Consider the following 17,543-nt stretch of genomic DNA (forward strand, 5'->3'; position numbering starts at 1 on the left):
GAAAAAAATTATTAAATAAAAAACTACCACTGACAGAAATATGGAATACCAAAATTTACTCGATAAAGAGCCGTACAGAGAGAGGCCACTCCGCAAGTTTACAAACCTACCCACGGATATCAAGAAACTTCGAGTGTTTGTTTTTCCATAAATGTTAAATCATTTTATTTTTAAAAAAATATTATTAAATATTTTTAATTATTTCATTAAATTACGTGGATTTTTTAAAATGAATCATTGGGTTTTATTTATAATTCTTTATTTTTTAAATACTGATATTTAAATTTAAATTATCATATTATTAAATATTATTGCATTATTAAAACTGATATTATTATTTTAAAAAAATTATTTTTTATCTTAATCAATATTAATTAAAATAAATTTAAAACCTTAAGTTTTGACACCTATGTAGCTATGTTGATAAAAATGATGTCTCCTAATTTAAATAATTTAATTGTATATTTTTCTTTTGTATTGAAATACTTCTTTTTTCCTGGACACGGTAGCTAATCAGCCCAGAAACAGAACTAATTTAAAAATCTAAGAGTCTAAGTACTAACAGTATCTCAACTTAAATAGGAGTACCAAAACAGGGGAGCATTATCAAAGATAATATAAAGTGAAACAAAAAGTGTGAATATTCCTTAACATTTAGAATTTAAGAAATAAAATTCTTTGAATCACTCTTAATTTAAATATTATAAATACCCTTCTTAATGTCCTTCTTAATAGTTAAATTAAATTTAAGATAAATACTTCACAAATCAGCTTTTAAAGGGAATCAGAATAGGAATGGCAATGGGTAAAGTATCCAGGGTCACCTACAAAATTTATCCGGGTATGATATTTATCCACTATGGGTAGGATATTTACCCACTATACGGGTACGGGTATAGGTGTGGGTAAAAATTTACAAATTTTAATGGAGATAGATGTGGGTATGGGTATCTAAGTACCTATCCCGCCCCATACACACACATATTATATATATATATATATATATATATATATATGCTTGAATTTTATTCTACAATTATGTATTGAATTTTTATATTATTATATTATTTATGTGAAGTTATATAAGATTAATATAAAAATATATTTAATAATAAAGTAAACTAAAAAATTAATTTTGGTTTATATTTTTAATAAAAAAATTTATTTACTATTTTATATCATTTAATTAGATTAATACAATTTAATTATTACATCGTTAATATGAGATTGACTTTTTTTAAAATATTATTTATATATGACACACATAAAATATTTTTTACACAAATATTTTTGTTAATAAAATCATATTGATGTTTAAATCATAAAGTGAATGATAAATAATAAATATATTGTAAATATTTTATAAATTTTATAATCACCTACTATTACCGTAAACTTATTATTTATTAATAATATTTATATTTTAATTTAAAATAATTTTTTTATGCAACATATGTATTACAAGCACAACTACAATCTATTGAATCTAAATAATATTATTTTTACTATTTATTCACATTCAAATAAGTTTTTGAAAAGATATAAATTTTAAAAATTATTATTAATTTTTATTTGTTAATTTTTTTAGATAAAAAAGTATAATTTTTTTAATATACACATATATTTTTTTACTATAAAATTTTATTGTAACTATTTATCTTTTATTCAAATTATTTCTTTAAAATTTATATACATTATAAATATTTAATTCATTAGAATAATTTTTCAAAAATTTGTATTTTTGATAAAATACTTTCGTATAGTATATGAGTTAAAAATATTAGTATTAATATATATATATATATATATTATATTATTTTAATTAAATCTATTATTTTTCTTACAATTTCAAATTCAAAAGTTAAAAAAATATTTTATGTATCCACTTTCTGTTATTAGTATTAAACTTCTCAACTTTAACTTTATTCTTATTCTCAATGTTTGTCTCATTAAAACCTAACAACTATGAAATATTCATTAGAATTAGTTGTCAATGCCGTCACAAGATGTCACTAAGTGATCCCACACGAAGGGACAACCATTACATAGATCTATTTCGTTGTCGACATTACCAATCGATCAAATCTCACACAAAATAGGGTTATCACTGACAAATAACTTGTGTGTTTAGTTTCGCTTATTGTTTCTAAAAATTTTAGTTTATAAAATTATTATATTATGATACATTTAACATTTATGATATTTGAATATTTATTTTTTATCTATGTTTGTACCTTATTCGACAACTACATATTAAATTTTTGTATTATTATGTTACTTATGTGAAATTATATAAGCATATATTTTTTTTATAAATATTTTTTTTTTCAAACAAACGCGGGTAATGAGTACAAGATGAGTATGCGAATACCCAGAAGGTACAGGTACAGAGATTAATGTTTATACCCACGTGAGTATGGGACCGGTACCGGTATTTTTTAAAACGCCCTAAATCAGAAATCCAATTTGTTGTTGGAAAAAAAAAAAAACACTTTAAGCGTCTTTAATTTGTCCTTCACTTATTGGCTGGGGAAGATAACTCAATCACCGTCTAAAATTTAAAGTTACACATTTAATCAGTATTAACTGTTTAATAATTCTATAAAAACATATAGAAAATTTATTGAAATAATAATTAAAATAATCAATACATAGAATAATATTTTGAATAAGCAAACTAGGTTGAATAAAAGAATTTTAAAATATAAAACAATTTCTATCCTTTCATAAATAATAAACAATGATCTTAAAATCTTATTACTAATGAGTTATTTTTAATTATAACTAAAAATATTAATGATATTAAGATATTGAATGATCAAGCACACACTCTGAATTTAATCGATTAAATTAATTTTTAAATAAATATATGACCTAAATACACGTTTGAACAAATTATATGATGATAACTGCATGTTAAATTCATGTTTTATTTTTTAAAATGTTTTATAGTAAATATTTAATATGGATGTCATTCTACAAGATTCAAACAATTAAATTTTTTCAAATTTATACTAAATATATTCTAAACATAACCTTCAGCGCTATGTAAAATATTATTTTTTTAATTATTAAAAAGATAACGAAAATAGAATGTTAATTATTGAGGAAGAAAAACGCATAGAGTAGTATAGAACTTGAAGTGCAAAAATTTTGTAATTATATGTTATTATACAAATACTATTAAATTAAAACATATTTTTTTAAAAATAATTAAAATATATTATGTAATTATTTAAAAATTAAAAAGTTTTAAAAATATTACAATTAATAATAATTATTATTATATCAAATAAATATTTAAATTTTAAATTACAAAATAAATTAATTTTTAATGTGGAAATATCACTTGCCATGAAAAAATTTTTGTTAAATGCTATCTTTTAAGAAACTCCTAAAAATATGTTTAATTTATAAATCGTATTCATAAATTGTTTGTAGAAATTGACAGACAAAAGAAGATTTTGTTATGATATTAAAAGAGTTTAAAAGTAAATAAATTGTACGTTTTTGTCTTTTATTTATAATTTAAATTTCATAAAAACAAACAATTTTATTTGTATTAGCATGTATTTTTATTTTCTTTTTAATGCAAATAACAAGAACGATATTTTATGTTGTTATATTTAAAAAATTATATTTATTTAGTAATAATATTTATATTTTAATAGTTTGTAAAACATATTTCATTTCAATTAATAACTTGCAATAAATAAAAATAATTATAAAGATTTCGATACTCACAAACATAAAAATATATATAAAAACGTGAGTACAGTGACGAGTATTGTGCTCATTCATTTTAACTTCATCCCTTGTTATCTCTAACGTGACAAGACTCTAAGTGAGAATTTTTTTTTATAAGTTTTGTTATATTCTTTTGTACAGAGTATTAAACAAATAAACATTTTTATTTTTTATTTTAAAATATAAAAATATTTAATAGTTTATTTATTTCACAATTAAGGACATGCATACAAAATAGGGAGGTTTAGAATTATTATTATAATATATAATATAAATTTTGAAAGAATAAATCAGTCAAGCTCCATAATTAAAAGTTTAATTACTCGATGACAAGTGATTAGACCTTGACGCAATTTAATTTACATATTTATTTGAAAAATGTGCTTTTTCATTACTTTTGCGTACACGGATTAAATAATTTATCTGTTTTTGTAGATTTGCTTATCTTTATTTTTAAAATTAATAAAAATATATATATAATTTCGCCATGTAACCACTTTCTAAAGATTCAAAAATTTTAATGTTTAAGATACATAATAAAAAATCATATATAATTCTTTTAAAAATTATAATATATTATAAAATTTAATGAACAACATTAAATACTGCATGTTTAAAAAATATTATGTATAATAGTTTGTGCTATTATATAGCATTCAGCAGATGTCAGTAAAAAAAATGTCAATGATGAGGCAATTACCATTTTGTATCTGGGATGATTTTTACCATTCATAGTTGGGATGTACTAAATTATTTATCCTCTCATTAATGTCAAGTTGGGTTAATTGGATATATATTAAAAATAAATAAACTCTCATAAGGTCACTTCCGATTTCGGGGATTATCGTAATCAGATACAAGGAGGAAATGGAAGAGAATAAAATGAATATTGGTCAAAATCAATTCCCAATGAAGTTAGTGGATATAATTGCAGTATATCTGACATTTAATTTTTTTCTCTTATTGGAGAAACGCTTTGCTATTTAAAGAGGCAATGGTTCAGCCATGGCACGAAAAGAGTGTGTTAGAGGCAAATGAAGGGTATGGGGATGAAGAGTAGGCTAAATATGTTGAGGGCAATATTTGTAATGGCATTGACAATATCAGTGTGCATTTCTTTTTCTCCGCTGGAAGCAATGAGTCTCAAAAGGGTCACAACCTTTGGCAGAGAGGGTTTGGATTTTAGCATTTTACCGAAAGGTATGGTTATTCCTCCATCTGGGCCTAGCACAAGAACTTCAGATCCTCCCCCCAATGCACCTCCTCAGTCAAACTTTGATTTTGGTATGTTACCCAAAGGCTTTGTTCCTCCATCTGGGCCGAGCCGTGGGAGTTCAGATACTCCACCTGGTACACCACCACATCCTGTTGTTTAAGCCTACCAGTGGCCCATATGTTCATCCACCATCATTAGGATTTTCATGTTGAAATTTAAAGGCTTGGTCCTTGATGCTCTGGGCTTTAAATCTCCTCTTCGTTTTAAGACCAATAAGATGGTGTATTAAATTAAATAAAAATATTTTGTAAATTTAAAAATAGCTTTATCCAAAGAATTCTCTTCTTTTTCTTTTCATTCTTTATTTTCATCGTTCAGGCCTTCGTGTTCAAAAATTTGAAGATATATGATGATATTTCCGTTTCTCGTCCAATAATCGTGAGAGACATAAAAATGAATTATTCACTAAACATTATTTGCTGTTTAGTGATTTTTTTCAATACTAATCAGATAAATTTGTTGCGCAACTTTACAGATCGAACTGTTCTAAACAAGCTATTTTTTCTTGCGAAACTTTCGCTTGAACAAGATGGTTTGATGTCTTCAATACACTTAGTTAACGTTCTGCACAAGAGAAAAATAGTAAAAAAACTAATACAGACAGTGTCACTTTCATCACCATGATTTCTCCTCCCACTTTAACGTGTCCATACTTTTCTGTCAATTCCTTCTTCACAGTGCAACTATTATGGCACCGTTATAAAAGGATTGCCAACGAAAGAACGTAAAAAAAATTGTGCAAATTCCTTTTGGTTTATTTTTACTAATGAACTTTACTAAACCTAAAGGTCTTAAACACGAGTGGGGAACTTAATAGCGCTTTATTCTTGCGCCTTAGCAGATTGTTTAATATGTGGGCAAAGGACAAATAGACTGAGATTCCACTCAATTTTATGCTTCATTAACCCTTCGAAGGCCCACAAGGTCACCGAAGAAATTGAATAGATTCCCCAATTTGATAAAGGCACCATCTTTCAAAACCCTTCCTTTTATATTGGAAGGCACAAATTTTAACCTTTTGTGTTCATACCTTGCGGCGGTATGCATCTATTCCACATGAACCAATCAAACTATAATAGTAACACGGTAATAAGAGTTGGAAACGGGATTGGCAATTGAGTTTTCCCTCGATCCACTCACAGGCACTCAACTGGCTCCTCATCGCGTACCTTTTAAGCTCTTAATCATTGCTTCATTTGCTATAAGGTGAAACTGATGCAATTAGGCAAGTGTATTAAAGATAGCATACAAAATTTTATCATTGCATAAGAAATGCGATACATTGTTCTTTCCTCCCAAAAATAATAGTAACAGATAATAATATACAATATATACAAGTAGCAGACAAAGTTCATTATTGTTACGCACATACACTTCCTGAAAGCTCACCAAAATCATTAGCAACAACAGATAACAACACATATCCAAGACGTAGTTTTTATAATGCGATTTTTTCTGTCATGTTCATGTTGTGTCTATTTCCCCTATCCCATGATTGCACAGAAAAATAGAGTGAAACCCTGAAGCAGCAGTGTGAAGTCAGAGTATTGTTAGAAAGATATGGATCAGCGAGGGCCACCAATCCATAGCCAGTAACAGCATTTTCGTAGCGACGTAATGGTATGCCATTTGGTACGTGAGTTGGACCGGATTACATGCAATCATTTAAAAATTTATGCAAGTAATCTTGGGTGTCTATGATATTGAATTGATTTCTGATAAAATTGACACGATTAAGTATTCTGAAACAATAAACATCAATGTCCATCGTAGTAAAAAATATCACAATATCGATATGATACATCACATTGTACATCTATAAATTATATGCCTTGTAAGAAAAAAAACTAACCTACCAAATTTATGCGAAACAAATATATAGTATATTTTTATTAATTTGTACTTTCTAAATCTAATCCCAGGCTTAGTTATTTCCACTTATGAAACTCCGGTTCTTGCTGATCCTTAAACCTTCTTAGCACCCCTTCAATGGCAACATCAAATGCATCATTCACACTTTCCAAACCTTGTTTAGGTTTCGCATAAACCAACCTCGGAATGTACTCGATCACTTTCTCCCTCATTTTCCTCACTTCCTCCTTGCTGAAACTCTCGAGAACGGTTTTCACCGAAGTCCCATTCTTCACCGCATTCCGGTCTATGAAAACCGAGTAACTCTCCGATTCATCCGGCAAGAACCATTGGTACTGCCAATACGCGGTTCGCCGCCAGAAAAAAACTGGAATCGAACCGGCCACCATGCAATCGAAAATCGAGCGGCGCGTGAAGCTATCTCCTCTCGGTTGCAAGCAGAACTCCGAGTCCAGAAACGTTTCGAGGATCGCCGACGTGCCGTTCGAGCACCGAGTCCCGGTGCAATTCACGGCGCGGCACGACCCGGCCGAGTCGCGGCACTGACTCAGTAGAACTCCCCTGAAGTCGTTACGGAACGCGCGACGAGGCGCGCCGGCGAAGCAGAAGAGCGCGTGGCGGCGGCGCTCGCGGACGAAGCTCTGCCAGCGCGTGACATCAGAGATGGAGCGGGGGTGGAATCCGGTGGGGTAGGGAACACCGACGTCAAAATAGTCCCAAGGGTTACGCTCGATGAGAAGGCGCGTGATGTTCCTTATTCCTGGCTTATGGATGCAGCTAGAACCCCAATCCTCATCCTTAGAGCGCCGAAAATCCCATGTGATGCGCCCCATGGTAATGAAGTGGTCCCAACCGTTTGATCTTTTGTAGAACGGTTGTTCCTGAACCCAGCGCAGCATCATGTCGCAGTGGCGATCGCGATCCTCTGCGGTGGAGTTGAACCACAGATACTGCCCCACCGCGAGTCCAGCGTAGAACGGAATGTAGAACGCCGTAGCGGACTCTGGCTCTGTGACTCTGCACTTGTGGTTCATTATGCGGTTGTGGAAGATGATTTCGGAGACGAACTGGTCCGTCCAATGCCACGCCGGGAGAAGATCCTCTGGCACGATTCCGGCGACCACGGTGGCGCTCCGGCCGAAACCATCGTTGGAGAGGGCATCGCAGCGGGAACTCCAGGGATTGAGATTGTCGCAATTTTGGAGAATTTCTCGGTTGAAGGTTGCAGGAAGGTCGTAGACGAAAACTTTGCCGGAGCTGCATTGGCCGTGGTGGTGGACGGCGGGGGAAGAGTCGTGGAGGGCGGTGAGGGGAGTGGGAAAGTGGTGGTGGGAGAGGGAAATTGTGGAGGGGAAGCTACGGAGGTTGCAGAGGAGGAGGATCTGGATGAAGAGGAGTGTGAAGAGAATCCATGAGCGAGGGTTTTGAGGGGAGAGAAGTGGTTGGAGAATGGAAGTGAGAGCAATAGTGATGGAAGTTTTGGAGTGAAGTGTTTTACTGGGTTGGGATTCCGGCGAGTGTTGAACTGAATTGGAAAGCATGAGAAATAGGATTTCCCGGCGAAAGTGAACCGGAAAATGGGGGATTGGGTATGAGTGGGTGCGTAATGAAAGTGTTTAAAGGTTGGGTTGTGTGAAGATGGGGTGTGTAGGGACTGGGGATAGAGAAGAGGATTATGAGCGTCCTGACACGTGTCCACTGCCTCTACCGTCTGCGAAGAGCAACCGACAAGGGATTCACTGATTAGGGGACGCGTGGCGATTTCTGTTGCAACTGTTATGCCTCCGTTTTCCCCTGTAATTTCTGCGGTGGTTTTCTACTGATTACTGTTGAAAACTCTCACTGATTGGTTCTCGTTTTCCCTTCATTAAAAACGCGAACAACTACATATATAAAAAAAGAAACGCAAACAAATTTCTGTGTAGTGTTGTTCTTAAAAATAAATTATTAAAGAATTTTTAATATTTTTTATTCAAACATGTAAAATTCTCTTAATTTTTAACATATCATTAATATCATTTTTTAATATATATCTTTCATATAAGTTTAATAAAAAATATTAATTATTACTTTTAAAATACTGATTAATAAGAATTTAGAAAATGATAATAAATGTAACCACTACCAATTTTCTCATTTTCAGTTTTACAGCTTTAGGTTACACGGCAATTTTATGAAAAAACTTCAGCATATGAAGCTGAATAAGGAAGGGGGAAAAGTACAAATGATCTCAGTTATAAATTTACTTAACATAAAAATATATAATTATTTTATTTACGATGTTTAATTTATATTATTATCAATGTTATTAAACATAATACACACATCTTTATAGTTAATTACGTGTGTCATTAATATAAGATTTTGTTCCCCTATAACTTGTTCATGTTTCATATAATTTATAGCTAGGCTGTTTTTTTTTTATACAGTATTTATATTTAATAATAAAAAATATGATTTTTATTTATTTATTACATAAATATAAGATCAAATCTCTCCAATGACATTTTTTAATTTATAAATATCAAATCACATAAAAACTCGTTAATGGCGATATTTAAAAAATATATTATATATTTATAAAATTGGTAGTGACAATGTTTATGATTTTGAGAAAATTAAAAATTATATATAAATTGTCATTGGCGAGTTTTAAATATTTAAAAAATACATAAAATCACTTGTGACAACTTTTGAGAGTCTAAAAAATTAAAAGTATATAAAAAAATTACTATTGGTAAATTTTAGATGGTATTAAATAATCAGAAAAAATTAAAAATCGTTAAGGGAGACTTTATGATAATTGCCTATAAATATTAAGTTTTTCATTCTTTAAAAGTTGCAAGAGTAAAATTTTAGATTGAGTAACGGAGAAGAAACATTTTAGATAGAAAAAATGAATTTATCGTTAAAAAAAATATTAATTTTATATACTTTTATTGATACCTGTGAAGGTGTGTATTTTTATTGATTTATTTTAATTGTGAGATTATTACAAATACTTGTGAATGTGTGTTATTTCGATGTAAAATGACAACATGTGCATATACGAGAGATAATCTATCATTTGGAGAAATGTTACATTGACTTATTGAAAATATTATATTTGAGTTTTTAAAGGCAGTAAAAAATATTGTTTGAGTTTCTAAAGGCAATGAAAAGTATTGTTTATAGATGTTCAATATCAATATTTGAAGGTTTCATACAAATATCAAACACTTTCAATAATGAATGAGGTTGATGTTCTACAAATGTTTCAAATACATCAACAACGTTATCTGCAAACTCTTGCCATTGAGTTATATGTTTTTTTCAAAGACATTGCAGTTAACATTGATGAAGAAGATGCAGATGAAACATATGCAAGCGGTATACCAAATAGAGATATAGAATAAATTAATACTAGCAATGAAAGTGTTGACTATGACTCTGAAGGGGAATACGGAAGCACTGAGTTGAGTGAAGATAAAGATATGGATAACAATGGTCATGATGAGATCTATTTGTCAAACACAGTGATTGATCAACATCCATTAGGGAGCCATCCTTTATGCATTCATTAAATTTTGATACTATGTATGCAACTGAGTTTCCAGAGTATGCAAATTTAGGCATGTCTTATTTTTAGAAATGTTGTTGATGAATTAAATTATAGTTTTTAAATTTGTTATATTTGTGTTTGCATTTCATAGGTTTTTCTGATGTAGATGGAGACTTGTATGTTGGAAAGTAATTTACATGTGCCACTAACTGCAAGAATTTTGTATCCATGACCCAATAAACAAAGTATATATCCGCGTGCATATTATGCTCTTCTAGCATTGGAATTAACAGGAAGCCAACAAAGATGTTGTATAAGCCATTTTGATTTAATTTTTGATAATTCAATATCATTATTGACAGTCGACAGTTTAATAACTCATCACACATGTTTAGAATCACTGCAGAAAATGGATTAGTTAACCCAATCACTGGTAGACCATCAACCCGTAGTTCAAGTAACATACCAACATCTTCTAATGTAATTGTGCATTTTTTGCAAAGTAAATGAAACGTGTGTGTTTCAGGTCTAAATCGTTCAACAAGTGCATTAATTAAAGGACCGTTAATTTGTATATGACAAATTTTAGAAATCTGATAAAATTCAGCATCACGTAAAATTTTATTTGTTTCTTCTCTAGGTGGCATTATGGATAAATGACGGGACCATAATAGTCTAATTTCCTGTTATAAAAAATAATATCAATAAATACAAATAACAAATAATTTAGGTGAAATTTATAAACAAACAATAAAACAAATTATAAATTATGATATTTACTAACTTGTAAACAAAATATTATGTTGATAAAATAAAATAACATAATTTTAAAAATACATATTGTAATTTATTATATTTACTAACGTAATTCTAAAATTTATATGAAAAAAATTGATAACACTTTAACATAAATTACAATATGTTAATAAAAGACAAAAAAATAAATAACAAAAATTAATATAAATTAATTTAATACAAAATTAATTATTATTTTGATTCTAAAAAAAATTATTTTTCAAACTTTTCTATTTTTTATATTAAATATTTTCAATTATTACTTAACATTATTTTCTCCCCAAGTTTATTTATCAACATAAATACAATAATAACAATTAATTATAATACCATAAATGTATATTTAGCAACTTAATTTTTACTTACTCACTAATTATTACATTACCATAAATATTTATAATAAATTTGTAATCAAATTTAAATTTTAATTAAAATAAAAATTAAAACACTTACATCTAAATTGCAGATGCTTTCTGAAATATGCTGACTTAAATCACATGTAATATCTCTAACAATCTTTCAATTTTAATTTGTTTTTGAATTTAAGTATTTTTCACTCAAATATTCTTTCATTCACTCAGAACACTCCTTCAAAATGCTCCCTGAATGCTCCTTCTTCTTCCTTCATTTTTACTCCCTCGCTTCTTCATGCATGTCTTCTATTGCTGCACTGGAGTGGGATTTATAGTCATGGTAAGCAATAGTGCATTGTGACAACAAATTTCTAATGGGTCAAACATCTCCAATGGCGATTTTTCAGAAGCTTTTCAGAACAAAGATCGCCAATGACAATTTTTCAGAGATTCATTGCAGTGTTCAATGACTTTTCGCATGGGAACGATGCTTCCTGGTCAAACATTGCCAATGACGATTTTTTGAAAGATTTTTCAGAGATTCCTGCGTATATTCGCAAGTAAAAGAGTCAAAGATCACCAATGACGATTTTTCAGAATTTACCAAAAACATCATATTTCTATATATTATTTATATTTTACCATATTTAAATTATTTTACCTTTTATCTTCTGTATGTTAATTTTTAAATTATAATTTGTTACTAAAAGAGGAGTCCTTTATTATAGTAATTTTGTTCTTTATAATATTTTATAAATAATAAATTTTACTAATTCAAGCACTGGTTTAAAAGTTTTTAATAAGTAGATTGAGTTTTATATATATATATTTTATTTTTTCTTCTTAAACAAAATTTTTCGTATGTATAGTATATTTTTAAAATATGAATAAGTATTAATTATAAATTTATATAACTATAAAAAAATTTCGTACATATTTATAAAAATAATATTATATAATTTAACAGTTAAATAAATATTTTTTTTATATTTAAAAGATAATGGAGGTAGGCAACGAAGACCTGTTCTAAAGGTTTTTAGTATTCAAATTCTTTTTTTTAGACTTTGTTTCCTGAAACCCATGTTTATTAGTACTTATATTTCTATGAATATTAAAATATATTTAGCATATTTAAAATATTCTTTAGAATATTATATGATATTTTATATAGATGTCTCTATCTCAGGTTTTAGTTTAAATATTACTTTCTAACATATTAATGTCTATTTAAAAAATAATTTTTTTAAATAATTTTTTTACTCAATGATGATTGGTGAAATTTTCACATCACTAATTAAATATATGCTTTATTAAAAATATAAAATCAAACTAAATTACAAAATAAACAAATAAAACAGAATAATTATAATATAAAAGTGTGAATGCATATGTGTATAAAAAAATAAAATTATATAAAATTTCAAAATTCATCAATTACACATGTTATAAGAAGATTGTTATTTTCTCAGTGCACTGTCTTCTATGAAAAATACATTTCAGTTTAAAAAACGAAATTTAAAATATCCAAACTTTATTATGTAAAATTACTTTTCTGGAATTATATCATTTTTATTTCTCACGAGTCTAATGTATATTCTATAATTTAATTGAGCTTTTAACCCATTGAATATATTAAAAAAAATGAATTTAATTAACTTTCACGGATAATGTAAAAACTTTCTACTATATTAAAAAGTCAGCATTTTTTTTATTTTACCGCAAACGTAACAAATAAATCGCAAATGTGCCAACGTGAAATGATACTAAGTAAAGCTTCCCCCTCCCCAGGTTTAATTTTCTCAACATATATGGCGAGGGAATGACTCAAGTAATAATTATAGCTGATTCTCATAAAAAAAATAATTTTTAAGAATAATGAAAAATACACATAATTTTTTAAATTATTATGTGATCATTCTTAATTAACTTTAATTTTTATCATTGATATAATATTTAATTTTATAATTTTGATAATCTCAAAATAATAATTATTTACACTAAATACGCCCGTATAACCTCATATGTATGATACATACACAAGCAAACGCTACTCGTATACATGTGTACAAGAACACACACATCATAAGCTGTAAATATACTTGGATTGATAATATAGACCGTAAGAAAATAAAATAAAATGTATATTGCATCATTTCCTTAAATACTTATTTTTGTTGTCAGTTTTTGTGAGTTATGTAGTCCTTTTAAGTGAGTATGTAATTTTTGTTATCAACATTTTTAAATATTGAGATAATATTATTTTGTCTTTTTTATTTCACCAACTTTTTATATTGTTATTTAAATATAAACTGTTAAGTAAAAAAATGTGTATAATAAATATTATAATTATATCTACTATACAGTGTATGTTTATAATGACATTACATTAAAATTAAACTTTAATTATTATTAGGTTTCCAAATGTAACTGAATATATGATAAGTGTTAATTAATGATGGATGATTTTTATGAAAGAGAGTGGGAGAGATAACTCAGATAAGATTGAAATAAAAATAAATTGTTGGGCAGAATATAAAAGAAAACATTGGTTACATGCGATCATGTTAGGAATCCAGAGAAAACACAATAATTAAAGTTAATTAAATTCACTGTATCTATGTTGGACCATCGAGATTCGCCTAGAAAGTGTGCCTTTTGCGTCAAGGGTCCTGCTACGTGGAGGTATTATTAATGGGCCCCCACGTCGACAAGTGCTGCTGAATTAAAAACGAGGTCGTTTCTAATCACATTAATGGTTCTAGACGCGGTCCATTGGCCATGAACATGTAATGATAGGTGCGGCGGTGACATGGGCACTGAACGGTGCGTAGCATTGGGGCAGCGGACAACGTTGGTGCCCCCCATATGTGCTGTTCCCAGTGGAAGATGCGTTCGTTTCGTGTGCACGTACCCCTTTCCGTTCAAACATAAAAGAGTTACTGTGCTGGCTGTGAGGTGTAAACCTTTGACAATTTGAGTATGCAAATCTTTTCTATAATCTCTTTCACATATAAAATTCAATTGGATCATAATACCACAATTTTGATGTTGATTAACATTATTTGTAATGAACTTTTAATTAGGTTTAATAATAAAAAACTTAAATATATTCTCAATTTTGAATTGGAGAATTTCATGTACACTTCCTTCTCTATATTCTCACGGAGGCATGCATGGCTAACATTCAATTGATGTAGATATCAATTATGATAAGATGCTGTGGTTAAAAGAAGTCTGATAGTCGTGAATTTAACTAATAGAGCTAAAGTTTCATAGTGATCTAAATCCTCAGTTTTGCGCTTGTTTTTATCACAAATCTTGTCATATATCTCTCTCAATAATCTTTTATATTTGGACAAGTTATTATATGACATTTTTTAAATAAAGTTACATTAATAAGAATTATGAAAATAAAAAAAAATCAAAAAATGAGACTAAAGCAAAAAAACATTATATATATATATATATATATATATATATATATATATATATTATTCTGTAAAAAAATACCTGGAACATTAAATATATTTATGACCATTCTGTAAAGTTTATTCTATCCTTTTGTACTACAAAAGATTAACAACGTTTCCGGAAGCGATCTAAGAAAAAGTCATTTTCATCCATCACAACATAACAGAACATCGTATTTTGTCTTGGATGAAAATAAAAATTAGTCCAACTTTTCCAGCAAGCCAGCTATTTTCCAGTTCATTAAAAAAAAAAAAACAAACCTACATCCTTTGAATATGAAAAATTCCAAATCCGCTTTCATGGTTTTGGTAGATGGGTAGGTTGCGGGTCTAAGCAAACTGCTAATTACTGTTAGAGCAGACAAAACGCGCTTTATTTGCTTTCAACAACTTTTGAACTTTGAATTTGAAATGCAAGGTAGCAGCACCCTATTGGGTTTTGTTCTTGGATTGATCCCTCGGTTTCTTTTTAATTTTCCATTAGCATGTCGTGAATGAGTTGGAGGTACAGGGTGTTCAAGTCGTCATCATTGGCATCAAATAATGTTATACAATTATTATATATATTTTCTTTCCAAATAATCATATATGATGAAATTTGAATTATTATTTTGACAATGAATTGATCTTTTAATGTTTTTTTTTCACACAGTTATTTATTTTTCAGTTTCATTTTGTTGTACATGTCTTCTGGATTTTCATATAAAACCAAAAAAAAAAATACTTTACCAAAAAATAGTCTTTACAAAAAAATTAATAGTAAAATCTCTTTAAGTTATTTTTTTAAAAACTTAATTTTTCTTTAACCAAAATTAGGCATGATAGTGTATTTATAAATTAAAAGTAAGATAATCTTTATCAATTCAACTAATCTTTTAAGATTTTTTAAATCTAAAATGGAGTTTTGTAATTTAGATTTCTACACTGATCGATGAGTTCGCATATGAGAAAAATGGGGCAAATTATTCTTTTCCAGTAAGACAAATTTTTAAAAAGTGAAAATCCGAAACCCATCTGGGTGAGACCCATTTACTTTCTGTCTTGTGAAATGCATCTAGGTCCCCGCTTATGTCGATTTTAAAAAAAAAATCCCCCACTAATGTATTCCATAACTTTTTTTAATTACAATTTCAGTCTCCATATTAATTTGCGTATTATTCTAGTTTTTTTTTTCTAATTTTGATTGTACATATTTAATTTTTTATATTTTTAAATATTTAAATTAGATTTTATCTAAAAACTAATAAAGTTAATATATTATCAACTTAAATAAAATTTCAAAAATATAAAATAATTGAATAATTTTTATCATCTTTTATGCATTTCATTTATTATTTTATATAATTTTTATTAGTTTATAAAAATCAATAATGCATGGCTCTATTATATATTTGTTAATTATTTAAAAAAATTTCACATACGAAACTTAATTTAAAAATTAAAAAATAAATACAAACAATTAAAAATAAATAGATTAAAATTGTGCATAAATTAAAGTACAGAGATTGAGAAAAAAAAAATCACATACCACAGTGTGGTGGGACTAAATTTCTAGCATTTTTTTTATGGACGAGTTTTTAACCTAAAATTTTATTTTATTTCTAAAGATAAGAATATGATATCTATAAAGTGCTACGTTATTTAGGCGAGAAATTATTGAAACTTTATACATCAATGTTCACTTTGAATCTATGAGAGTTTATTATTAAATGTTTGGGTTGGTTATTCAAATTGGTAGTTTAATCTCCTCGGCGCATGATATTAGGGCCAGGCAATTTAATCAAAGTCATGGTTACATTCGATCTCGTTAACCGTCCAAATAAAAGGCCTTAATTTAAGGGAAATGCGGCAAACAATAACAGCAAAGTTAATAAACTAATAAATAATATAACTGTGTTGGACAATTCAGATCAAAGCGAACAACCATCAAACCTAGTATTTATAATACTGTACCTCAAAAAACTTTGCATTTATAATATCATTGTTACTGTTTCGTTTATCAACAGGTGTAATTAATGTTGTTCAAAACTTTTAAGAGCTACTTATTTAAACAATTTAATTTTTATTTTATAATTTTTTATAGTCTTATAATTATATAAATATTTTTTATTATTGAAGAAAGTTTTATCTTTATTAATAGTATTTTTTTTAAAGCTTATATGAATCTTATAGTTGTATATCATTTTTTATTTTTAAAATAATATGAATGAACTTACTTTTTACTCAATCTTTGTTTAATAGATTGCTCATATTAAATAGTCAAATATCAAATAAGTTTAAAAATATGTTAAAAAAATTAGTAGTTTTGTTTTGTCTAAAAACTAAAACGTCATAAATTAAAGAAGATTTAATATATATAATCTTTAAAAATAAATTTATTGTTGCGAGGGAGTCAGAGGCCGGTGGCCAGCATCTATAGGTACCGAGCTTGCTAACAATTTATTGTGTTTGGCTTCCCCCAACCAAGAACACGATTCTTATCATTGTGT

General features: G+C 28.1%; 1 protein-coding gene across 1 annotated transcript; it reads right to left on the reverse strand.

Moving 5' to 3' along the window:
* Positions 1 to 6,771: 6,771 nt before the first annotated feature.
* Positions 6,772 to 8,646, reverse strand: LOC113873772 (xyloglucan galactosyltransferase XLT2). Its single transcript, XM_027512078.1, has one exon. It carries the CDS (start codon positions 8,434 to 8,436, stop codon positions 6,952 to 6,954), a length of 1,485 nt encoding a protein of 494 aa, XP_027367879.1. The 5' UTR covers positions 8,437 to 8,646; the 3' UTR covers positions 6,772 to 6,951.
* Positions 8,647 to 17,543: the final 8,897 nt, after the last annotated feature.

This window comes from Abrus precatorius, unplaced genomic scaffold (assembly GCF_003935025.1).
Source record: "Abrus precatorius isolate BTA unplaced genomic scaffold, Abrus_2018 Scaffold7, whole genome shotgun sequence".
Taxonomy (NCBI): domain Eukaryota; kingdom Viridiplantae; phylum Streptophyta; class Magnoliopsida; order Fabales; family Fabaceae; genus Abrus; species Abrus precatorius.